This window comes from Oncorhynchus clarkii, unplaced genomic scaffold (genome assembly GCF_045791955.1).
Source record: "Oncorhynchus clarkii lewisi isolate Uvic-CL-2024 unplaced genomic scaffold, UVic_Ocla_1.0 unplaced_contig_8632_pilon_pilon, whole genome shotgun sequence".
In the NCBI taxonomy this organism is placed as follows: domain Eukaryota; kingdom Metazoa; phylum Chordata; class Actinopteri; order Salmoniformes; family Salmonidae; genus Oncorhynchus; species Oncorhynchus clarkii.
The window spans coordinates 347,084-374,386 of NW_027257936.1; the positions used below are offsets into that span (position 1 = coordinate 347,084).

At 44.5% G+C, this 27,303-nt stretch overlaps 2 protein-coding genes across 2 annotated transcripts; one reads left to right on the forward strand and one right to left on the reverse strand.

The window, feature by feature from the left end:
* The first annotated feature begins 189 nt into the window (after nucleotides 1-189).
* On the forward strand, nucleotides 190-15,931 carry LOC139393728 (glycerol-3-phosphate dehydrogenase 1-like protein). The gene is made up of 8 exons (XM_071142080.1): nucleotides 190-355; nucleotides 1,644-1,821; nucleotides 2,239-2,379; nucleotides 12,231-12,369; nucleotides 12,561-12,673; nucleotides 13,675-13,911; nucleotides 15,257-15,363; nucleotides 15,665-15,931. The coding sequence occupies exons 1-8, from the start codon at nucleotides 312-314 to the stop codon at nucleotides 15,759-15,761; spliced, it is 1,056 nt and encodes a 351-aa protein (XP_070998181.1). The 5' UTR covers nucleotides 190-311; the 3' UTR covers nucleotides 15,762-15,931.
* Nucleotides 15,932-25,976: 10,045 nt separating this feature from the next.
* LOC139393729 (uncharacterized protein KIAA1143 homolog) lies at nucleotides 25,977-27,227 on the reverse strand. Its single transcript, XM_071142081.1, has 3 exons — nucleotides 27,105-27,227; nucleotides 26,574-26,715; nucleotides 25,977-26,286 (listed from the first exon to the last, which is right to left on the reverse strand). The coding sequence occupies exons 1-3, from the start codon at nucleotides 27,225-27,227 to the stop codon at nucleotides 26,060-26,062; spliced, it is 492 nt and encodes a 163-aa protein (XP_070998182.1). The 3' UTR covers nucleotides 25,977-26,059.
* Nucleotides 27,228-27,303: the final 76 nt, after the last annotated feature.

The window sequence follows — 27,303 nt, forward strand, 5'->3', positions numbered from 1 at the left end:
AGACATTAGTAAACATTGCAACAATTGTCTTGTAATTTATCAGGGGACAGACATCTGAAATAGGCTAATCAACTTCCATCTGCTAATTGTAACAAACGTAGACAACTCCAAATCCCAGAATCCTCCAGTTCGACATCTCCTTGATGATGTCATTTACAGTAGTTCAGTCTGTAGTAGCCTAGAGGCGCTCTCTCTAGTCTCCTCTCCATAAATCCACTCTCCATATCATCTGTCACTAGTTACCTATATCTTCGGAATCAATACATTTTTGAACAGTTTCTTCTACAGAAACAAATAGGAAACATCTCCAAATGGCGTCTCCTCTGAAAGTGTGCATTGTCGGCTCTGGAAACTGGTGAGTTCAGTCACTGTAAATGATCACTGTTGCTCCTGTCGATGACCTGCAATCTATAGAGATGGTCAGATAGATGTTACAGGGCTAGCTGGTCAGATAGATGTTACAGGGCTAGCTGGTCAGATAGATGTTACAGGGCTAGCTGGCCAGATAGATGTTACAGGGCTAGCTGGTCAGATAGATGTTACAGGGCTAGCTGGTCAGATAGATGTTACAGGGCTAGCTGGTCAGATAGATGTTACAGGGCTAGCTGGCCAGATAGATGTTACAGGGCTAGCTGGTCAGATAGATGTTACAGGGCTAGCTGGTCAGATAGATGTTACAGGGCTAGCTGGCCAGATAGATGTTACAGGGCTAGCTGGTCAGATAGATGTTACAGGGCTAGCTGGTCAGATAGATGTTACAGGGCTAGCTGGTCAGATAGATGTTACAGGGCTAGCTGGTCAGATAGATGTTACAGGGCTAGCTGGTCAGATAGATGTTACAGGGCTAGCTGGTCAGATAGATGTTACAGGGCTAGCTGGTCAGATAGATGTTACAGGGCTAGCTGGTCAGATAGATGTTACAGGGCTAGCTGGTCAGATAGATGTTACAGGGCGAGCTGGTCAGATAGATGTTACAGGGCTAGCTGGTCAGATAGATGTTACAGGGCTAGCTGGTCAGATAGATGTTACAGGGCTAGCTGGTCAGATAGATGTTACAGGGCTAGCTGGTCAGATAGATGTTACAGGGCTAGCTGGTCAGATAGATGTTACAGGGCTAGCTGGCCAGATAGATGTTACAGGGCTAGCTGGTCAGATAGATGTTACAGGGCTAGCTGGCCAGATGGATGTTACAGGGCTAGCTGGTCAGATAGATGTTACAGGGCTAGATGGCCAGATAGAGCAGCATTAGCTGCCAGTGTCTGTCTCTTACAATGTAACGTTAGGTATATCTCTCTCTGGCGCAGAGGCGAGCGCGGATCCATTGTCTAACATCGACGTTACATCGTAGCTATTGTCAAGGAGAACATGAGCAGGAGAGCAACGTGGGGTTTTGAATCCACTTATGTTGAGGGGACGACAATGCATTTCTGTAGGATAATGTTTAAAGGATACTGTTTATGACATGAGCAAATTCTTGACAAAGGACAAGACTGAATTTTATAGGTTATCCCATTCTAAAATAACGGTGAACAGTGAAGATAATAATTTAGATTGTTTTTGCTATTGTCTCTTGCCACAGGACGATGGTAAATGGTCAGTTGTAGAGCAGTGTAGTGTACATCGATGATTCTTGTTCCCTACAGGGGTTCAGCCATTGCCAGGATAATCGGCAGTAATGCTCAGGCCCTGCAGCGTTTCGCCACCACAGTCAAGATGTGGGTGTTTGAGGAGAACGTGAACGGCAGGAATCTCACAGACATCATCAACACAGACCATGAGAATGTCAAGTACCTGCCTGGATACAGACTGCCTGACAACGTGGTAAGAGGACTGTCCGAACAGAAATGAGTTTAAACAAAGACTGAAAGCTTGTAGTTTACACCATCACCAACCCCCCCCCCCCCCCTCATCCACCCACCCACCCACCCTCTCTCTCTTTCTCCACCCCCCCTCTCTCTTTCTCACCCTCCTTCCCTCTCTCTCACCCCCCTCTCACCCTCCTTCTCTCTCTCTCTCTCTCTCTCACCCTCCTTCCCTCTCTCTCTCTCTTTCTCTCTCTCTCTTTCTCTCTCTCTCTCTCTCTCACCCCCCCTCACCCTCCTTCTCTCTCTCTTTCTCTCTCTATCTCACCCCCCCTCTCACCCTCCTTCCCCTCTCTCTCTCTCTCTCTCTCACCCTCCTTCCCTCCTTTCCTCTCTCTCTCTCACCCCCGCTCTCACCCTCCTTCCCTCTCAACAGGTGGCTGTACCTCAGCTCCAGGATGCTGCTGAGGGGGCTGACCTCCTAGTGTTCGTGGTTCCTCACCAGTTCATCAGGAAGCTGTGTGATGAGATGGTGGGCTGTGTCTCCTCTCAGGCCAGGGGAATCACACTCATTAAGGTAAGAGTTTCATGCCGCCAAACATCCTACTCATATGTTTACTCTCCAACCTAAAACACACAAGGCTATAAGGAGCCCTGTCATTTCTCAGTGTTCTCCTCCTCCTTATAAGGCTATAAGGAGCCCTGTCATTTCTCAGTGTCCTCCTCCTCCTTATAAGGCTCTAAGGAGCCCTGTCATTTCTCAGTGTTCTCCTCCTCCTTATAAGGCTATATGGAACCCTGTCATTTCTCAGTGTTCTCCTCCTCCTTATAAGGCTATATGGAACCCTGTAATTTCTCAGTGTTCTCCTCCTGCTTCTCCTCACTAACACCATCACCAACCACTCTGGTCCCAGTCTGCCTGTCTTGACCTCAGTGACAGCAGGGTAGAAAACACTACCTGTCCTGACCTCAGTGACAGCAGGGTAGAAAACACTACCTGTCCTGACCTCAGTGACAGCAGGGTAGAAAACACTAGCTGTCCTGACCTCAGTGACAGCAGGGTAGAAAACACTACCTGTCCTGACCTCAGTGACAGCAGGGTAGAAAACACTACCTGTCCTGACCTCAGTGTTAAACCCATTGGGTTTCTTGGCCGGTTGTTTTGTTTAAATATCTCGATTAAACCACGAAACTAAAATCTTGTGTAATTTGGTTAGATGCTGAATGTTTACGTAGGCTGTCCACAAGAGCTGTTTTATCTAATGGCTCATATGCTCCTTTGCACCCCATTATTTTTATTTCTACTTTGCACATTCTTCCACTGCAAATCTACCATTCCAGTGTTTTACTTGCTATATTGTATTTACTTTGCCACCATGGCCTTTTTTTGCCTTTACCTCCCTTATCTCACCTCATTTGCTCACATCGTATATAGACTTGTTTCTACTGTATTATTGACTGTATGTTTGTTTTACTCCATGTGTAACTCTGTGTCGTTGTATGTGTCGAACTGCTTTGCTTTATCTTGGCCAGGTCGCAATTGTAAATGAGAACTTGTTCTCAACTTGCCTACCTGGTTAAATAAAGGTGAAATATATATATTTATATATATATATATATGGTCTCTCTGCCATGCTCTACCTAGATCTGCCATACATTTATGCAGTTTAAAATAACCATCTTTTACATCAGATTATGTAGTTAGAACATCTTTATAACTGTGTCATGGTTCTCTCTCCTCTTTTTGTGTCACACCTCTGGATTGGGCCAGAGCAGGGCCTTGTATTAAACCTCTGGATTGGGCCAGAGCAGGGCCTTGTGTTAAACCTCTGGATTGGGCCAGAGCAGGGCCTTGTGTTAAACCTCTGGATTGGGCCAGAGCAGGGCCTTGTGTTAAACTTCTGGATTGGGCCAGAGCAGGGCCTTGTGTTAAACCTCTGGATTGGGCCAGAGCAGGGCCTTGTGTTAAACTTCTGGATTGGGCCAGAGCAGGGCCTTGTGTTAAACCTCTGGATTGGGCCAGAGCAGGGCCTTGTATTAAACCTCTGGATTGGGCCAGAGCAGGGCCTTGTGTTAAACCTCTGGATTGGGCCAGAGCAGGGCCTTGTGTTAAACCTCTGGATTGGGCCAGAGCAGGGCCTTGTGTTAAACTTCTGGATTGGGCCAGAGCAGGGCCTTGTGTTAAACCTCTGGATTGGGCCAGAGCGGGGCCTTTGTAAAGAGGGATTTGTGTGGTTCAGGAGCCAGGGGATTCTGAGAAGCTTTATTTGAGTGGAGAGGCTTGTAAAACTATTACTACATAATTAACTACAGGCTCATTAGTTTTTTGGAGAGGACAGTCTTCCCGTTCTCCAAGAATGTAATCAGACGATTATGGTGTTGGGATTAATTTAATAAGCTCTTATTCAGCCTTGTCTCTCTACTATCTATTAATGTATTAATGCCTAGTCTTCAATCAGTTACAACTACTTCTACAGGGTTCTAGTTATTCAGCCTTGTCTCTCTACTATCTATTAATGTATTAATGTCTAGTCTTCAATCAGTTACAACTACTTCTACAGGGTTCTAGTTATTCAGCCTTGTCTCTCTACTATCTATTAATGTATTAATGCCTAGTCTTCAATCAGTTACATCTACTTCTACAGGGTTCTAGTTATTCAGGAAGTGTTTGTCCTCTGTGTGTCAGTGTGTGTCTAGAAAACAAGTCCACAGGGCCTTGGCCTGGCCTAGTTTGTTTCTGTCACCAGCTGGTCCTGTCTCTCTCCAGGGCAGCTAAACTCCCACGTCTGGCTTATGATGTTGGAATATTTCAAGAGTGATGTTTTGCGGGGACATGATGTGCTCTCCTCTCGGTACTCCCATCTCTGTCCCAGATTGAGTTAACGTCTGCAGGAGAGAGAAGGCTAATATCAGAGGGAGTAGAGTAGTCTACTCTGGATCTACTGTAGTGTCTGTCTGTCTGTCTGTCTGTCTGGTCTGTCTGTCTGTCTGTCTGTCTGTCTGTCTGTCTGTCTGTCTGTCTGTCTGTCTGTCTGTTTGTGTTTGTCTGTCTGTCTGTCTGTCTGTCTGTCTGTGACAAGCCCTCATATGTGGAGTTGAGACAGCAGTCTGACTGTCTCTGTGTGTCTCTGAATGGATGTTTTTTACTAACAAACACATAATAAATAGATAGAAACCGTAGTAAACCACTAAACACTAGTAACACCTCTCACTAACCACTAAACACTAGTAACACCTCTCACTAACCACTAGTAACACCTCTCACTAACCACTAAACACTAGTAACACCTCTCACTAACCACTAAACACTAGTAACACCTCTCACTAACCACTAACCACTAAACACTAGTAACACCTCTCACTAACCACTAAACACTAGTAACACCTCTCACTAACCACTAAACACTAGTAACAACTCTCACTAACCACTAACCACTAAACACTAGTAACACCTCTCACTAACCACTAACCACTAAACACTAGTAACACCTCTCACTAACCACTAACCACTAAACACTAGTAACACCTCTCACTAACCACTAGTAACACCTCTCACTAACCACTAACCACTAAACACTAGTAACACCTCTCACTAACCACTAGTAACACCTCTCACTAACCACTAGTAACACCTCTCACTAACCACTAGTAACACCTCTCACTAACCACTAACCACTAGTAACACCTCTCACTAACCAATAACCACTAGTAACACCTCTCACTAACCACTAGTAACACCTCTCACTAACCACTAACCACTAGTAACACCTCTCACTAACCAATAACCACTAGTAACACCTCTCACTAACCACTAACCACTAGTAACACCTCTCACTAACCACTAGTAACACCTCTCACTAACCACTAGTAACACCTCTCACTAACCACTAAACACTAGTAACACATCTCACTAACCACTAAACACTAGTAACATCTCTCACTAATCACTAGTAACACTAGTAACACCTCTCACTAACCACTAAACACTAGTAACACCTCTCACTAACCACTAAACACTAGTAACATCTCTCACTAACCACTAGTAACACCTCTCACTAACCACTAGTAACACCTCTCACTAACCACTAACCACTAGTAACACCTCTCACTAACCACTAGTAACACCTACCACTAACCACTAAACACTAGTAACACCTCTCACTAATCACTAAACACTAGTAACATCTCTCACTAATCACTAGTAACACTAGTAACACCTCTCACTAACCACTAAACACTAGTGACACCTCTCACTAACCACTAAACACTAGTAACATCTCTCACTAATCACTAGTAACACCTCTCACTAACCACTAAACACTAGTAACACCTCTCACTAATCACTAACCACTAAACACTAGTAACATCTCTCACTAACCACTAAACACTAGTAACACCTCTCACTAACCACTAAACACTAGTAACACCTCTCACTAACCACTAAACACTAGTAACATCTCTCACTAATCACTAGTAACACCTCTCACTAACCACTAAACACTAGTAACATCTCTCACTAAACACTAGTAACACCTCTCACTAAACACTAAACACTAGTAACACCTCTCACTAAACACTAGTAACATCTCTCACTAATCACTAGTAACACCTCTCACTAAACACTAATCACTAGTAACACCTCTCACTAAACACTAATCACTAGTGACACCTCTCACTAAACACGAAACACTAGTAACACCTCTCACCTCTCACTAAACACTAGTAACACCTCTCACTAACCACTAAACACTAGTAACACCTCTCACTAACCACTAAACACTAGTAACATCTCTCACTAATCACTAGTAACATCTCTCACTAACCACTAAACACTAGTAACACCTCTCACTAACCACTAAACACTAGTAACATCGCTCACTAATCACTAGTAACACCTCTCACTAAACACTAGTAACACCTCTCACTAACCACTAATCACTAGTAACACGTCTCACTAAACACTAAACACTAGTAACACCTCTCACTAACCACGAGTGACATCTCTCACTAACCACTAAACACTAGTGACATCTCTCACTAACTACTAAACACTAGTAACATCTCTCACTAACCACTAAACACTAGTGACATCTCTCACTAACCACGAGTGACATCTCTCACTAACCACTAAACACTAGTGACATCTCTCACTAACTACTAACCACTAAACACTAGTAACATCTCTCACTAACCACTAAACACTAGTGACATCTCTCACTAACCACTAGTGACATCTCTCACTAACCACTAACCACTAAACACTATTGACACCTCTCACTAACCATTAAACACTAGTAACATCTCTCACTAAACACTAGTAACACCTCTCACTAAACACTAGTAACATCTCACACTAACCACTAAACACTAGTAACACCTCTCACTAACCACTAAACACTAAACACTAGTAACACCTCTCACTAAACACTAGTAACACCTCTCACTAAACACTAACCACTAGTAAAACCTCTCACTAACCACTAAACACTAGTAACACCTCTCACTAAACACTAGTAACACCTCTCACTAAACACTAACCACTAGTAACACCTCTCACTAACCACTAAACACTAGTAACACCTCTCACTAAACACTAGTAACACCTCTCACTAAACACTAAACACTAGTAACACCTCTCACTAACCACTAGTAACACCTCTCACTAAACACTAACCACTAGTAACACCTCTCACTAACCACTAAACACTAGTAACACCTCTCACTAAACACTAGTAACATCTCTCACTAAACACTAAACACTAGTAACACCTCTCACTAACCACTAAACACTAAACACTAGTAACACCTCTCACTAAACACTAACCACTAGTAACACCTCTCACTAACCACTAAACACTAGTAACATCTCTCACTAACCACTAGTAACACCTCTCACTAACCACTAGTAAAACCTCTCACTAACCACTAAACACTAGTAACACCTCTCACTAACCACTAGTAACATCTCTCACTAATCACTAGTAACACCTCTCACTAACCACTAGTAAAACCTCTCACTAACCACTAAACACTAGTAACACCTCTCACTAACCACTAAACACTAGTAACACCTCTCACTAACCACTAAACACTAGTGACACCTCTCACTAACCACTAAACACTAGTAACATCTCTCACTAACCTCTAGTAAAACCTCTCACTAACCACTAAACACTAGTAACACCTCTCACTAACAACTAAACACTAGTAACACCTCTCACTAACCACTAAACACTAGTGACACCTCTCACTAACCACTAAACACTAGTAACACCTCTCACTAATCACTAACCACTAAACACTAGTAACATCTCTCACTAACCACTAAACACTAGTAACACCTCCCACTAACCACTAAACACTAGTAACACCTCTCACTAACCACTAAACACTAGTAACACCTCTCACTAACCACTAAACACTAATGACATCTCTCACTAACCACTAATCACTAAACACTAGTGACATCTCTCACTAACCACTACTGACATATCTCACTAACCACTAGTAACATCTCTCACTAACCACTAAACACTAGTGACATCTCTCACTAACCACTACTGACATCTCTCACTAACCACTAGTAACATCTCTCACTAACCACTAAACACTAGTGACATCTCTCACTAACCACTAAACACTAGTGACATCTCTCACTAACCACAAGTGACATCTCTCACTAACCACTAAACACTAGTGACATCTCTCACTAACTACTAAACACTAGTAACATCTCTCACTAACCACTAAACACTAGTGACATCTCTCACTAACTACTAACCACTAAACACTTGTGACATCTCTCACTAACCACTAAACACTAGTGACATCTCTCACTAACTACTAACCACTAAACACTAGTAACATCTCTCACTAACCACTAAACACTAGTGACATCTCTCACTAACCACTAGTAACATCTCTCACTAACCACTAAACACTATTGACACCTCTCACTAACCATTAAACACTAGTAACATCTCTCACTAACCACTAAACACTAGTAACACCTCTCACTAACCACTAAACACTAGTAACATCTCACACTAACCACTAAACACTAGTAACACCTCTCACTAACCACTAAACACTAAACACTAGTAACACCTCTCACTAAACACTAGTAACACCTCTCACTAAACACTAACCACTAGTAAAACCTCTCACTAACCACTAAACACTAGTAACACCTCTCACTAAACACTAGTAACACCTCTCACTAAACACTAACCACTAGTAACACCTCTCACTATCCACTAAACACTAGTAACACCTCTCACTAACCACTAGTAACACCTCTCACTAAACACTAAACACTAGTAACACCTCTCACTAACCACTAGTAACACCTCTCACTAAACACTAACCACTAGTAACACCTCTCACTAACCACTAAACACTAGTAACACCTCTCACTAAACACTAGTAACATCTCTCACTAACCACTAAACACTAAACACTAGTAACACCTCTCACTAAACACTAACCACTAGTAACACCTCTCACTAACCACTAAACACTAGTAACATCTCTCACTAACCACTAACCACTAAACACTAGTAACACCTCTCACTAACCACTAGTAACACCTCTCACTAAACACTAGTAACATCTCTCACTAACCACTAAACACTAAACACTAGTAACACCTCTCACTAACCACTAGTAACACCTCTCACTAAACACTAACCACTAGTAACACCTCTCACTAACCACTAAACACTAGTAACACCTCTCACTAAACACTAGTAACATCTCTCACTAACCACTAAACACTAAACACTAGTAACACCTCTCACTAAACACTAACCACTAGTAACACCTCTCACTAAACACTAGTAACATCTCTCACTAAACACTAGTAACACCTCTCACTAAACACTAACCACTAGTAACACCTCTCACTAACCACTAAACACTAGTAACATCTCTCACTAACCACTAGTAACACCTCTCACTAACCACTAGTAACACCTCTCACTAAACACTAGTAACATCTCTCACTAACCACTAAACACTAAACACTAGTAACACCTCTCAATAACCACTAAACACTAGTAACACCTCTCACTAAACACTAGTAACATCTCTCACTAAACACTAGTAACACCTCTCACTAAACACTAGTAACATCTCTCACTAACCACTAAACACTAAACACTAGTAACACCTCTCACTAAACACTAACCACTAGTAACACCTCTCACTAACCACTAAACACTAGTAACATCTCTCACTAACCACTAGTAACACCTCTCACTAACCACTAGTAACACCTCTCACTAAACACTAGTAACATCTCTCACTAACCACTAAACACTAAACACTAGTAACACCTCTCAATAACCACTAAACACTAGTAACACCTCCCACTAAACACTAGTAACATCTCTCACTAAACACTAGTAACACCTCTCACTAAACACTAGTAACATCTCTCACTAACCACTAGTAACACCTCTCACTAACCACTAAACACTAGTAACATCTCTCACTAACCACTAAACACTAGTAACATCTCTCACTAACCACTAATGACATCTCTCACTAACCACTAAACACTAGTGACATCTCTCACTAACCACTAAACACTAGTGACACCTCTCACTAACCACTAAACACTAGTGACACCTCTCACTAACCACTAAACACTAGTAACATCTTTCACTAACCACTAAACACTAGTAACACCTCTCACTAACCACTAAACACTAGTAACATCTCTCACTAACCACTAACCACTAATGACATCTCTCACTAACCACTAAACACTAGTAACAGGTCTCACTAACCACTAAACCTAGTGACACCTCTCACTAACCACTAACCACTAATGACATCTCTCACTAACCACTAAACACTAGTAACATCTCTCACTAACCACTAACCACTAAACACTAGTAACACCTCTCACTAACCACTAGTAACACCTCTCACTAAACACTAGTAACATCTCTCACTAACCACTAAACACTAAACACTAGTAACACCTCTCACTAACCACTAGTAACACCTCTCACTAAACACTAACCACTAGTAACACCTCTCACTAACCACTAAACACTAGTAACACCTCTCACTAAACACTAGTAACATCTCTCACTAACCACTAAACACTAAACACTAGTAACACCTCTCACTAAACACTAACCACTAGTAACACCTCTCACTAAACACTAGTAACATCTCTCACTAAACACTAGTAACACCTCTCACTAAACACTAACCACTAGTAACACCTCTCACTAACCACTAAACACTAGTAACATCTCTCACTAACCACTAGTAACACCTCTCACTAACCACTAGTAACACCTCTCACTAAACACTAGTAACATCTCTCACTAACCACTAAACACTAAACACTAGTAACACCTCTCAATAACCACTAAACACTAGTAACACCTCTCACTAAACACTAGTAACATCTCTCACTAAACACTAGTAACACCTCTCACTAAACACTAGTAACATCTCTCACTAACCACTAAACACTAAACACTAGTAACACCTCTCACTAAACACTAACCACTAGTAACACCTCTCACTAACCACTAAACACTAGTAACATCTCTCACTAACCACTAGTAACACCTCTCACTAACCACTAGTAACACCTCTCACTAAACACTAGTAACATCTCTCACTAACCACTAAACACTAAACACTAGTAACACCTCTCAATAACCACTAAACACTAGTAACACCTCCCACTAAACACTAGTAACATCTCTCACTAAACACTAGTAACACCTCTCACTAAACACTAGTAACATCTCTCACTAACCACTAGTAACACCTCTCACTAACCACTAAACACTAGTAACATCTCTCACTAACCACTAAACACTAGTAACATCTCTCACTAACCACTAATGACATCTCTCACTAACCACTAAACACTAGTGACATCTCTCACTAACCACTAAACACTAGTGACACCTCTCACTAACCACTAAACACTAGTGACACCTCTCACTAACCACTAAACACTAGTAACATCTTTCACTAACCACTAAACACTAGTAACACCTCTCACTAACCACTAAACACTAGTAACATCTCTCACTAACCACTAACCACTAATGACATCTCTCACTAACCACTAAACACTAGTAACAGGTCTCACTAACCACTAAACCTAGTGACACCTCTCACTAACCACTAACCACTAATGACATCTCTCACTAACCACTAAACACTAGTAACAGGTCTCACTAACCACTAAACACTAGTGACACCTCTCACCTCTCTCACCTCTCTCTCCAAGGAAACTAGCTGCCTCCTCACTCCTCTCTGTCAATGTCGTCTTTCAGATTGTCTCTCTTCCTTTGATCTGTTCTCTCGTGTTGCCCTGTAAAACAAATGGAACGAGAAACACTATTGAACAGTTTTGTCTGTCCGTCCGTCTGTCTGTCGTCCCCACAGGGAATAGACGAGGGTCCGGAGGGCCTGAAGCTCATCTCGGACATAATCAGGGAGAAGATGGCTATAGACGTCAGTGTTCTGATGGGAGCTAACATCGCCAACGAGGTGGCAGCAGAGAAGTTCTGTGAGACCGCCATCGGTAAGAAAACCCCCAGCATCATTTATCAACATAATTGCCAAGACATTTCTATACAGGAATGTAAAACAAAGCTGTGATGTTATTTGATAACTATGTGGAATGAGATAGATAGTAATTACGACAAAGCTTTGACAGAGATGGAGCGATAGGCTGGCTATGTGTTGGGATGTAAAAACGTGTTTCTTTACCAGGCAGTAAGATCATGGAGAACGGCCTGCTCTTCAAGGAGCTCCTGCAGACTCCTAACTTCAGGATCACAGTGGTGGACGATGCAGACACTGTAGAGCTCTGTGGAGCCCTCAAGGTAACTCTAATACACTGTAGAGCTCTGTGGAGCCCTGTATGTAACTCTAATACACTGTAGAGCTCTGTGGAGCCCTGAAGGTAACTCTAATACACTGTAGAGCTCTGTGGAGCCCTCAAGGTAACTCTAATACACTGTAGAGCTCTGTGGAGCCCTCAAGATAACTCTAATACACTGTAGAGCTCTGTGGAGCCCTGAAGGTAACTCTAATACACTGTGGAGCTCTGTGGAGCCCTGTAGGTAACTCTAATACACTGTAGAGCTCTGTGGAGCCCTCAAGATAACTCTAATACACTGTAGAGCTCTGTGGAGCCCTGAAGGTAACTCTAATACACTGTGGAGCTCTGTGGAGCCCTGAAGGTAACTCTAATACACTGTAGAGCTCTGTGGAGCCCTGTAGGTAACTCTAATACACTGTAGAGCTCTGTGGAGCCCTGAAGGTAACTCTAATACACTGTAGAGCCCTGAAGGTAACTCTAATACACTGTAGAGCTCTGTGGAGCCCTGTAGGTAACTCTAATACACTGTAGAGCCCTGTAGGTAACTCTAATACACTGTAGAGCTCTGTGGAGCCCTGTAGGTAACTCTAATACACTGTAGAGCTCTGTGGAGCCCTGAAGGTAACTCTAATACACTATAGAGCTCTGTAGGTAACTCTAATACACTGTAGAGCCCTGTAGGTAACTCTAATACACTGTAGAGCTCTGTAGAGCCCTGTATGTAACTCTAATACACTGTAGAGCCCTGTAGGTAACTCTAATACACTGTAGAGCTCTGTAGAGCCCTGTATGTAACTCTAATACACTGTAGAGCCCTGTAGGTAACTCTAATACTCTGTAGAGCCCTGTAGGTAACTCTAATACACTGTGGAGCCCTGTAGGTAACTCTTAAGTACCCGGCCCAGTGTGTGTATGTGCATGGTAATATGTATACTTCCATTGTAACATGGTAATGTCGTGGTAATAACCTGTTGCCTGTATGTTTCCTTCTCTCTTCCTCAGAACATCGTAGCGGTAGGAGCAGGGTTCTGTGATGGGCTGAGGTGTGGGGACAACACCAAGGCAGCGGTAATCAGACTAGGACTGATGGAGATGATAGCCTTCGCTAAGCTCTTCAGTAAAGATGGCGTCGTCTCCTCTGCAACCTTCCTGGAGAGCTGCGGCGTGGCTGACCTCATCACGACCTGCTATGGAGGACGCAACCGACGCGTGGCCGAGGCCTTCGCCAAGACAGGAAAGGTAAGGACCAACGTCCAACTCTACACCAGACCTGGGACGGTTAGTTACACCACCCCATGACAACATTACACCACCCCATGTCAACATTACACCACCCCATATCAACATTTCACCACCCCATATCAACATTACACCACCCCATATCAACATTACACCACCCCATATCAACATTACACCACCCCATGGCAACGTTACACCACCCCATGGCAACATTACACCACCTCATGGCAACATCACACCACCCCATATCAACATCACACCACCCCATATCAACATTACACCACCCCATGGCAACATTACACCACCCCATATCAACATTACACCACCCCATAACAACATTACACCACCCCATGGCAACATTACACCACCCCATAACAACATTGCACCACCTCATGGCAACATCACACCACCCCATATCAACATCACACCACCCCATATCAACATTACACCACCCCATGGCAACATTACACCACCCCATATCAACATTACACCACCCCATAACAACATTACACCACCCCATGTCAACATTACACCACCCCATAACAACATTGCACCACCCCATGGCAACATTACACCACCCCATGTCAACATTACACCACCCATGTCAACATTACACCACTCCATGGCAACGTTAACCACCCCATGACAATGTTACACCACCCCATAACAACATTACACCACCCCATATCAACATTACACCACCCCATAACAACATTACACCACCCCATAACAACATTACACCACCCCATGGCAACATTACACCACCCCGTAACAACATTACACCACCCCATGACAACATTACACCACCCCATGACAACATTACACCACCCCATGACAACATAACACCACCCCATGACAACATTACACCACCCCATGACAACGTTACACCACCCCATGACAATGTTACACTACCCCATGACAACGTTACACCACCCCATGGCAACATTACACCACTCCATGTCAACATTACACCACTCCATGACAACGTTAACCACCCCATGACAACGTTACACCACCCCATAACAACATTACACCACCCCATGACAACGTTACACCACCCCATGACAACGTTACACCACGCCATGACAACGTTACACCACCCCATGTCAACATTACACCACTCCATGGCAACGTTAACCACCCCATGTCAACATTACACCACTCCATGGCAACGTTAACCACCCCATGACAACATTACCACACCCCATAACAACATTACACCACCCCATGACAACGTTACACCACGCCATGACAACGTTACACCACCCCATGGCAACGTAAACAGAATAGGCCTAACTCCTACACAGATACATGGTAATATGTCCTGTATTTGCCTCCCTGCTAGACTATTGAGGTCCTGGAGCAGGAGATGTTGAATGGGCAGAAGCTCCAGGGTCCTGCTACCTCAGCTGAAGTCTACCACATCCTCAAACAGAAGGGACTGGTGGATAAGTGAGTCTCTCTCTCTCTTTCTCTGTCTCTCTCTCTGTCTCTCTCTCTGTCTCTCTCTCTGTCTCTCTCTCTTTCTCTGTCTCTTTCTCTCTCTGTCTCTTTCTCTCTCTCTCTCTCTCTTTCTCTCTCTCTTTCTCTCTGATCGATACAGATACAGTACCTCGCCAAATGTAGTCTGTCAGCCATCCCACCTGTATTACCCTGTGGTCCCGGCCATGAGCCCAGACTTGATCTAATGATGAGAGAGGTGGTTGTATGTTTCTATTTTAACTCTTGTGTCATTCTGTTGTGTCTTTCCCAGGTTCCCTCTGTTTGTGGCAGTGTATCAGATCTGTTTCGAGGGCAAGCCGGTACAGGAAATGATCTCCTGTCTACAGAGTCACCCAGAGCACCTGTGAGTGCAGCTAGCTAGGTATGCTAGGCTAACCTCAGATAGCAGAGCTAGCTCCATCTCTCCTCTCCAGCTGCTCTCCTCTGACCTCTATCTATAGAGAAGCTGTTCTTTCAAACAAGGGCCAGGCCAACCCTCCCTTCTTCTCTCCTTTCACCTCCCTCCTTCCTTCCCTCCTTTCCCACCCTTCCCTCCCTCCTTTCCCACCCCTTCCCTTCCCTCCCCACCCTACCTTCCCTCTCCCTCCCTCCCTCCCTCCCCTTCCCTCGCTCCCCACCCCTTCCCTCCCCCTCCCTCCCTCCCTCCCTCCCTCCCTCCCTCCCCACCCCTTCCCTCCCTCCCACCCTACCTTCCCTTGCTCCCCACCCCTCCCCCCTCCCCTTCCCTCCCACCCTACCTTCCCTCCCCCCTCCCTCCCTCCCCACCCCTTCCCTCCCTCGCTCCCCACCCCTCCCCACCCTACCTTCCCTCCCCACCCTACCTTCTCTCCCTCCCCACCCAACCCTTCAAGGTTCAGGGACCAAAAGTTACAGAGTAGATGCTATTTACAATATTGTTGTGTTAAAGAGATGAGCCACGGGTGCTGCTAAGTGTCTGGTGAATCAGTACTTTACATTGACATACAATATCTATGGGTGGATGTCAGTTTCCTTCAGTGCTATTGAACCTGAATGACCTCCGATGCCACTAGCCAGCCATTAGGGCTCAAAAGTGGCTCTATGGACACCATTCAGCATTGGTCTCAAATGCACTTTTTATGATTTCTTTATTTAATCATGCTGACAAAACCAGACATTGCCCTTTCAATTAGGGGGGGGGGGGGGGGGGGGGGTGTTAGAAAATAAATAAATTTGTGAGAAGTAATTTTTTTCAGTGGCACATTTAAAAATTAATTAAAGTATAATGTAATTACACCATTTTTCCCCAGAGGGAACTTCTGTCATTTTATACTGTTTGACTGCCATTCACATCATTTTAATGACATTACTTTACAGTCAATCCCAATGGAGTCATACATTGTTTTTTACAAAGGGAACAAGTGCATTCTGGGAAAAAAATTCAAACGCAGTCCTTTACCTCACGAATGTAAATCCCCAATCATTATCAGTGGTGATTTTAGCATGTAAATCTTGGAGGGGCAAAAATATTTATATTTTTTGAGATGCATGCCAGCAAACCCACAACACAACACTAAACAATACATTAACTGCACTATAACGGTGACAAATGTTGTCCACAAACTGTTGGGACAGCTTTATGTAGGACCTCACAGCAGAGTCCCAACAGCAGAGCCCTTACAGCAGAGTCCCAACAGCAGAGCCCTAACAGCAGTCCCCACATCTTACCACTGCTACACCTGGCTATCAGTGGAGTCCCAACAGCAGAGTCCCAACAGCAGTCCCCACATCTTACCACTGCTACACCTGGCTATCAGCGGAGCCCTCACAGCAGAGTCCCAACAGCAGTCCCCACATCTTACCACTGCTACACCTGGCTATCAGCGGAGCCCTCACAGCAGAGTCCCAACAGCAGTCCCCACATCTTACCACTGCTACACCTGGCTATCAGTGGAGTCCCAACAGCAGAGTCCCAACAGCAGTCCCCACATCTTACCACTGCTACACCTGGCTATCAGCGGAGCCCTCACAGCAGAGTCCCAACAGTAGTCCCCACATCTTACCACTGCTACACCTGGCTATCAGTGGAGTCCCAACAGCAGAGTCCCAACAGCAGTCCCCACATCTTACCACATCTTACCAATGGGTCGTCGAGGAAACCCCCTCTGAAAAGGGTCGTCGAGGAAACCCCCTCTGAAAAGGGTCATCGAGGAAACCCCCTCTGAAAAGGGTCGTCGAGGAACTCCTGGGTAAAGTTTCAAACCGGATCCTTTTTGTGATGGTAGAGGAGTTCTTTTTTTTTTATACCCTTTTTAATTATATATTGTAAAGGTGGCAGCCTATCAGATTGAAGGCGTGGCTTATTGGAGGCGTGGCTTTCAGATAGTTATTTTTGGTCACCCGTTTAGCGTAAATGTCATTTCTTGTTCATGTTAAGTTTGTACACTGCAATTTAAACTGTTCCTTGAATATTTATACATATTACATATTCTAATATAATAATATTAACATGGTTGATTACATGCGGAAACTATTCCAACTTTGGGATATGCATAGGTTCTTGAGGAACTCCAGGGTTCCTCGAGTCACCACTAATTCTAACATAACAACATTACACCACCCCATGGCAACATTACACCACCCCGTAACAACATTACACCACCCCATGACAACATTACACCACCCCATGACAACATTACACCACCCCATGACAACATAACACCACCCCATGACAACATTACACCACCCCATGACAACGTTACACCACCCCATGACAATGTTACACTACCCCATGACAACGTTACACCACCCCATGGCAACATTACACCACTCCATGTCAACATTACACCACTCCATGACAACGTTAACCACCCCATGACAACGTTACACCACCCCATAACAACATTACACCACCCCATGACAACGTTACACCACCCCATGACAACGTTACACCACGCCATGACAACGTTACACCACCCCATGTCAACATTACACCACTCCATGGCAACGTTAACCACCCCATGTCAACATTACACCACTCCATGGCAACGTTAACCACCCCATGACAACATTACCACACCCCATAACAACATTACACCACCCCATGACAACGTTACACCACGCCATGACAACGTTACACCACCCCATGGCAACGTAAACAGAATAGGCCTAACTCCTACACAGATACATGGTAATATGTCCTGTATTTGCCTCCCTGCTAGACTATTGAGGTCCTGGAGCAGGAGATGTTGAATGGGCAGAAGCTCCAGGGTCCTGCTACCTCAGCTGAAGTCTACCACATCCTCAAACAGAAGGGACTGGTGGATAAGTGAGTCTCTCTCTCTCTTTCTCTGTCTCTCTCTCTGTCTCTCTCTCTGTCTCTCTCTCTGTCTCTCTCTCTTTCTCTGTCTCTTTCTCTCTCTGTCTCTTTCTCTCTCTCTCTCTCTCTTTCTCTCTCTCTTTCTCTCTGATCGATACAGATACAGTACCTCGCCAAATGTAGTCTGTCAGCCATCCCACCTGTATTACCCTGTGGTCCCGGCCATGAGCCCAGACTTGATCTAATGATGAGAGAGGTGGTTGTATGTTTCTATTTTAACTCTTGTGTCATTCTGTTGTGTCTTTCCCAGGTTCCCTCTGTTTGTGGCAGTGTATCAGATCTGTTTCGAGGGCAAGCCGGTACAGGAAATGATCTCCTGTCTACAGAGTCACCCAGAGCACCTGTGAGTGCAGCTAGCTAGGTATGCTAGGCTAACCTCAGATAGCAGAGCTAGCTCCATCTCTCCTCTCCAGCTGCTCTCCTCTGACCTCTATCTATAGAGAAGCTGTTCTTTCAAACAAGGGCCAGGCCAACCCTCCCTTCTTCTCTCCTTTCACCTCCCTCCTTCCTTCCCTCCTTTCCCACCCTTCCCTCCCTCCTTTCCCACCCCTTCCCTTCCCTCCCCACCCTACCTTCCCTCTCCCTCCCTCCCTCCCTCCCCTTCCCTCGCTCCCCACCCCTTCCCTCCCCCTCCCTCCCTCCCTCCCTCCCTCCCTCCCTCCCTCCCTCCCTCCCTCCCCACCCCTTCCCTCCCTCCCACCCTACCTTCCCTTGCTCCCCACCCCTCCCCCCTCCCCTTCCCTCCCACCCTACCTTCCCTCCCCCCTCCCTCCCTCCCCACCCCTTCCCTCCCTCGCTCCCCACCCCTCCCCACCCTACCTTCCCTCCCCACCCTACCTTCTCTCCCTCCCCACCCTACCCTTCAAGGTTCAGGGACCAAAAGTTACAGAGTAGATGCTATTTACAATATTGTTGTGTTAAAGAGATGAGCCACGGGTGCTGCTAAGTGTCTGGTGAATCAGTACTTTACATTGAGATACAATATCTATGGGTGGATGTCAGTTTCCTTCAGTGCTATTGAACCTGAATGACCTCCGATGCCACTAGCCAGCCATTAGGGCTCAAAAGTGGCTCTATGGACACCATTCAGCATTGGTCTCAAATGCACTTTTTATGATTTCTTTATTTAATCATGCTGACAAAACCAGACATTGCCCTTTCAATTAGGGGGGGGGGGGGGGGGGTGTTAGAACATAATTAACTTTGTGAGAAGTAATTTGTTTCAGTGGCACATTTCAAAATTAATTAAAGTAGAATGGAATTACTCCATTTTTCCCCAGAGGGAACTTCTGTCATTTTATACTGTTTGACTGCCATTCACATCATTTTAATGACATTACTTTACAGTCAATCCCAATGGAGTCATACATTGTTTTTTACAAAGGGAACAAGTGCATTCTGGGAAAAAAATTCAAACGCAGTCCTTTACCTCACGAATGTAAATCCCCAATCATTATCAGTGGTGATTTTAGCATGTAAATCTTGGAGGGGCAAAAATATTTATATTTTTTGAGATGCATGCCAGCAAACCCACAACACAACACTAAACAATACATTAACTGCACTATAACGGTGACAAATGTTGTCCACAAACTGTTGGGACAGCTTTATGTAGGACCTCACAGCAGAGTCCCAACAGCAGAGCCCTTACAGCAGAGTCCCAACAGCAGAGCCCTAACAGCAGTCCCCACATCTTACCACTGCTACACCTGGCTATCAGTGGAGTCCCAACAGCAGAGTCCCAACAGCAGTCCCCACATCTTACCACTGCTACACCTGGCTATCAGCGGAGCCCTCACAGCAGAGTCCCAACAGCAGTCCCCACATCTTACCACTGCTACACCTGGCTATCAGCGGAGCCCTCACAGCAGAGTCCCAACAGCAGTCCCCACATCTTACCACTGCTACACCTGGCTATCAGTGGAGTCCCAACAGCAGAGTCCCAACAGCAGTCCCCACATCTTACCACTGCTACACCTGGCTATCAGCGGAGCCCTCACAGCAGAGTCCCAACAGTAGTCCCCACATCTTACCACTGCTACACCTGGCTATCAGTGGAGTCCCAACAGCAGAGTCCCAACAGCAGTCCCCACATCTTACCACTGCTACACCTGGCTATCAGCGGAGCCCTCATAGTTGAGTCCCAACAGCAGTCCCCACATCTTACCACTGCTACACCTGGCTATCAGCGGAGTCCCAACAGCAGAGTCCCAACAGCAGTCCCCACATCTTACCATTGCTACACCTGGCTATCAGCAGAGCCTTGTCTGGCAGCAAAACAGTTCATTCAGACTAATTTACTGCTGATATGGCTGACTTGCTTAAACTAATGTGGTTTCTACTGACAAGTGAGATGTACAAACTATGGCATAAGGGGACGACAAGCGGATAAGAGGCCATCCGTCATTTCGATGAAGACATTAATAAGTGAGCTAGGACAGACGTAGTCAATACTTTTGAAATGTACAGCGACAGAATTCATAAGTTCTTACAGTATTCTCCCTGTACCTGAAGTCAGAACCGTAGGATAAATAAAGGTGGCATATAAGCAGACAATGAAAGCTCTGAAAATAGGCCAAATTAAGATTGAGGACATGGGCTACTAACAGCTTACTGGTATTCTCTGGATTTATGGGGTTTTCAAGACAACTGGGAACTCTGGGAGAGAGAAAAAACAAGTTTGAATCATGATTACGTCAGTGATCTTCAGGACGGAGCTCTAGAAAGAGGCCTGAGTTCCGAGTTGGATGACCATTATTTTATTTCCCAGTCGGAGCTTGCCCCCCCGTCCCCGTCCCCGTCCCCGTCCCCCCGAGTTCCCAGTTGTCTTGAACTCACTGAAATACAGTTTCCCCAGTTCTGAGTTTCCAGTTGTTTTGGAAAAAGGCAGATGTCATGCTGGATTGACAGCGTGGTCAATGTGGAATGTTTATCCTTTTAAGCCTGGAAAAGAGACCCTTAAACCCAGACTTGGGACCACACAGCCACTGCACTTAATAGCAGGCTAGTGATTGCTTTGCAATGCTTGCAGTTAGTCACTGATTCCTTCTAAACCACTCATTGTTGAATTTACAATTTCCAACTTGTTGTGTGATGTTTATGTCCAATGGCCGATGAGCACCGATACGTTTTATCTATAATTTCTCTTAATTATTTATCTTCATATGACAAGGATTAAAAAGGATTTGCCAGTAGATTGTCGACTTGATTCATGATGATGACTGCTAGGTTGCTAGCTAAGATTGTGAAAGTATGATGTTGACATGATCAGTCCAATCAAAGTTGCTTTAGATATAACGTGATTTGACGTAATTCTTTCTGTAAGCCAATGACCTTGTAGTCCTTCTTGGATGGACACTTCTAATGTAACTCTATGGCAGCACCCAAGGGGATTGAATTGTCAAGCTCCACCCTTAGATTTGGCGGTGACGTAGTGTCCCCATGAGTGGCGGCCCCACCACCACATAAAGCACTGAGCTAGGCTGAAACACCTGCACTTTGGACCTGCCTTACTCAATGAGTGGCGGCCCCACCACCACATAAAGCACTGAGCTAGGCTGAAACACCTGCACTTTGGACCTGCCTTACTCAATGAGTGGCGGCCCCACCACCACATAAAGCACTGAGCTAGGCTGAAACACCTGCACTTTGGACCTGCCTTACTCAATGAGTGGCGGCCCCACCACCACATAAAGCACTGAGCTAGGCTGAAACACCTGCACTTTGGACCTGCCTTACTCAATGAGTGGCGGCCCCACCACCACATAAAGCACTGAGCTAGGCTGAAACACCTGCACTTTGGACCTGCCTTACTCAATGAGTGGCGGCCCCACCACCACATAAAGCACTGAGCTAGGCTGAAACACCTGCACTTTGGACCTGCCTTACTCAATGAGTGGCGGCCCCACCACCACATAAAGCACTGAGCTAGGCTGAAACACCTGCACTTTGGACCTGCCTTACTCAAGAAAGCAAAAAAAAAGAAACCAAGTTTGTATGCGGCTTTATTAACTCAATAGTTTGTTCGTTTTTATTTATTTTTTTACATTGTTTGCAAACTGATATGCGACATGTATTAATGCCAAAATAACATGCACAACAGACAGCCCCCACCATGTTTTGTTTTGCTAGAATAGTGGGGCCTGAATGAAAGGTCATTATCCACTCTTAAAAGAAACGGTGTCTGGAAGAACCTCTTTTGGTTTGCCACACCGGTGGAACGTTTACATTTGAAAAGGGTCGTTGAGAAACCCCCTCTGAAATAGGGTCGTCGAGAAACCCCCTCTGAAAAGGGTCATCGAGGAAACCCCCTCTGAAAAGGGTCGTCGAGGAAACCCCCTCTGAAAAGGGTCGTCGAGGAAACCCCCTCTGAAAAGGGTCGTTGAGAAACCCCCTCTGAAAAGGGTCGTCGAGGAAACCCCCTCTGAAAAGGGTCGTTGAGAAACCCCCTCTGAAAAGGGTTGTCGAGGAAACCCCCTCTGAAAAGGGTCGTTGAGAAACCCCCTCTGAAAAGGGTCGTTGAGAAACCCCCTCTGAAAAGGGTCGTCGAGGAAACCCCCTCTGAAAAGGGTCGTCGAGGAAACCCCCTCTGAAAAGGGTCGTCGAGGAACCCCCTCTGAAAAGGGTCGTCGAGGAAACCCCCTCTGAAAAGGGTCGTCGAGGAAACCCCCTCTGAAAAGGGTCGTCGAGGAAACCCCCTCTGAAAAGGGTCGTCGAGGAAACCCCCTCTGAAAAGTGCCGTCGAGGAAACCCCCTCTGAAAAGGGTCGTCGAGGAAACCCCCTCTGAAAAGGGTCGTCGAGGAAACCCCCTCTGAAAAGGGTCATCGAGGAAACCCCCTCTGAAAAGGGTCGTCGAGGAAACCCCCTCTGAAAAGTGCCGTCGAGGAAACCCCCTCTGAAAAGGGTCGTCGAGGAAACCCCCTCTGAAAAGGGTCGTCGAGGAAACCCCCTCTGAAAAGGGTCATCGAGGAAACCCCCTCTGAAAAGGGTCGTCGAGGAAACCCCCTCTGAAAAGGGTCATCGAGGAAACCCCCTCTGAAAAGGGTCGTCGAGGAACTCCTGGGTAAAGTTTCAAACCGGATCCTTTCTGTGATGGTAGAGGAGTTCTTTTTTTTTTATACCCTTTTTAATTATATATTGTAAAGGTGGCAGCCTATCAGATTGAAGGCGTGGCTTATTGGAAGCGTGGCTTTCAGATAGTTATTTTTGGTCACCCGTTTAGCGTAAATGTCATTTCTTGTTCATGTTAAGTTTGTACACTGCAATTTAAACTGTTCCTTGAATATTTATACATATTACATATTCTAATATAATAATATTAACATGGTTGATTACATGCGGAAACTATTCCAACTTTGGGATATGCATAGGTTCTTGAGGAACTCCAGGGTTCCTCGAGTCACCACTAATTCTAAGAGTGTAGTGATTGACAGATACCATTTGTGAATGGCAAGAGTCTAAAACAATAGTGTATGTATAGTACCCGTACCCTACTGCATTCAGGCGGGTATGTAGGCATTTCAATGTGTTTTTTAAAATATTTTTTTTTATACCATTATTAAAAAAGGGTTTCATTTGTTTCCCTATATCATCTAATGTGGTTTACTAACGTCAGGTTTTGTGGGTCGATTTATGATCAAGATGCCTTCACGAGTTCTACCTGCCGGGGATTTAGTCTCGAGTGCCAGTCTGTTTATGGCGTCATACCAAATCATTGTCATGGCAATGACAGCAACGGAGTTGGCAAGAGCAACCAATAAACCAGGTTGCCCGGTTACCAGGTTGCCCGGTTACCAGGCCTATTTGGATTTGAATGCATGTTCCACTACATTAGAAGTGGATTTACATACAGACTGTAGTCAGTCTACTTATGAATGATCAGCATTCAGTAGATGATGAGACAGACCAACGCATTACAGCCAAAGGTTATGGGGTGTGGCGTACGAAGGTTTCTTGATATTTAATTTTGCATTTTATTGTTTGGCTTGTGATTGTAACCTCCAAGTCATCCTTCTTATCAGTTTAACTACCAAGGTAATTAAAATCAGTCCTCTGTGATTTATCAACCTGGTAACTAAATCAGTCCTCTGTGATGTAACATCCTGGTAACTAAATCAGTCCTCTGTGATTTATCATCCTGGTAACTAAATCAGTCCTCTGGGATTTAACATCCTGGTAACTAAATCAGTCCTCTGGGATTTAACATCCTGGTAACTAAATCAGTCCTCTGGGATTTATCATCCTGGTAACTAAATCAGTCCTCTGGGATTTAACATCCTGGTAACTAAATCAGTCCTCTGTGATTTATCATCCTGGTAACTAAATCAGTCCTCTGGGATTTGAAGGGCCACATGTTTAAAATGTAAAAGTAACACTATTTTCTATGGGAATAAAAATGTACATCTCTCTGTTTTTCACTGACCTTTCTCTGCATATTGTGAAAACCGGAAAGGTATTTGCTAATGAGAGACATTTTTGCAAAATGACCTACTTTACAGACCTGCTTTCTACAGAACATACTACACATGATGTATTATGCTATCGTAAGGCCTTCATGTAGTTTAATAGTTACATTTCAAACTTATTCAACTAAACACCATCATAACAAAAAAACGCACAATACAAATCACAGAAAAATCCAACACCTCGACATCAAAACAACGCAGTGTTTTAACTAAACACATCTTGTGATGCTCCGTTGTCGAAGCTAAAACATATTTGTACATCCAATGAATTATTGACTGTAGAAAAGTATCACATCACAACGCTCCAGACTATATATATTTTTTAAACAAAAAGCCACCAGCTCATTGCTTCCCCCTTTAGTAGCTGTTGTCACCTTGATAAAATCTTCGATCCAGACTGTGTGTTGGCTATATGAAAAAGTGCAGAGGATCCACTGAAGGACAGATGACTACAGTTGTAATGGATGGATAATAGGCCCACGGTGAGTCACTATACAACATTTCCAACAGCAGAGACATGTCTTATAGTCGACAAAGAATAACAGCATGCATCTTATGTAATCTAAAAGATCTTTGATCGTGAATGAGATTGAAGGGGTTTGTTTCACATACATGTCCAGATTCCACCTCCAAAAAGAGGGGATGACCCGTAATGTCTAAGGATCTTAGTCTAGTGGGACAAACTACGTTGTGGAGCTATTCTATGTTGGGTCTTTTTGCCCATAGTAAAAACCAACAACAGTTCCATCATCAGATCAGTTCCATCATCCATGAGCGGTTGATTGCTCTAGTCTGATGAGCGGTTGATTGCTCTAGTCTGAAATCCCTGCGGTGAATTAACTTCTAGTCCTCATCCTCATCCTCTCCGAAAGAGAGAAGACTCTTGTTCTTCACCTTCTTTTCAGACTTCTCCTCCCTTTTCTCTTCATCTCCTCCTTCACTCTTTCCTTCACTCTTCTTCTTCTTCTTCTTGTTGTTGTTAGAGCTGGCGGTGATGCCCTGGAACTTGTCGGAGGAGCGCTTCGTGGGCTTCTTGAACAGGATCTTTCCGTCCGCAGGAGGCTTGTCTTCTGTAGGCAGCAAGGTGAAGAGGCAGATGAAGTACACACACACTACAGACCCTGTATACACACAGCAGACCCACAGTACAGACAGACACACACTACAGACCCTGTATACACAGTACAGACAGACACACAGTACAGACCCTGTATACACACAGTAGACCCAGTACAGACAGACACCCAGTACAGACAGACACACAGTACACACAGTAGAGACACACACGCCAATTAACACCAAGTTTATTTGATAGTTTAGGCTATTATATATTATTTATACAATTAATTGTTCTTACCTTTTTCTGTACCATCCTTTACCTCTTTTATCTGTAACACTTCTTCAGCGCTCAAATCTCCCTTTTTGAGAATGACAACTTGAGGCAGTTCATCTTCACGATCACTGCCACTGTCATCCTCCAAGGCTGGCATCTCTAAACGCTGCGGGAACAGTGACCAGGTTGAATATCACCATATTGACATCATACCAGCAGCCCTTTCCATATTAAAAAGGTACACTTACCTGCAAAAAAATAAAATAATAATAATAATTTTGCCCTTCGTGTCAATGAAATATCTATAGTGGTCAAGGAATTGAATTATGTGAGAGAAAACAATAATAATTAACCAATAATTTGGAGGGTGGTCAACTCTCCTGAAGAGCTAGCTAATAACGTTACTTGACTAGCTGAATCAAAGTGCTACCGACTCTAACTAAAACCTACATATAGAGTAGCTCTCCAGCGGACTTGCCATTCAGTCACAAATATACTGTAGCTCTACATCCCACCTAACGTTAGGCTAGCTAACCTAGCACATTAGCGAAATACCTTGGTATCAATGGTGGGTCCTTCCTTAAAGCCAACATCGTTCTTGAATTTCTTTAAAAATGACGGTTCTGCTGGTTTCACCCACGATACGTTCGCTTTCGGACCCGTATTCGTCTTAGCCATTTTGAGAGTTAGAACAAATTAAGGAAACGAAGATAATTTCAGGTTGTGTTTAGCCCGTCGTGTTTAGCGTAACATT

Coding starts and splice junctions, on each gene's coding strand:
- LOC139393729 (XM_071142081.1), bottom strand. CDS start 27,227: ATGGCTAAGACGAATACGGGTCCGAAAGCGAACGTATCGTGGGTGAAA. Junction 26,716..27,104: donor GACCCACCATTGATACCAAG/GTATTTCGCTAA, acceptor CTGTTCCCGCAG/CGTTTAGAGATGCCAGCCTT. Junction 26,287..26,573: donor AAAGGATGGTACAGAAAAAG/GTAAGAACAATT, acceptor TGCTGCCTACAG/AAGACAAGCCTCCTGCGGAC.
- LOC139393728 (XM_071142080.1), top strand. CDS start 312: ATGGCGTCTCCTCTGAAAGTGTGCATTGTCGGCTCTGGAAACTG. Junction 356..1,643: donor ATTGTCGGCTCTGGAAACTG/GTGAGTTCAGTC, acceptor TGTTCCCTACAG/GGGTTCAGCCATTGCCAGGA. Junction 12,370..12,560: donor GTTCTGTGAGACCGCCATCG/GTAAGAAAACCC, acceptor TTTCTTTACCAG/GCAGTAAGATCATGGAGAAC.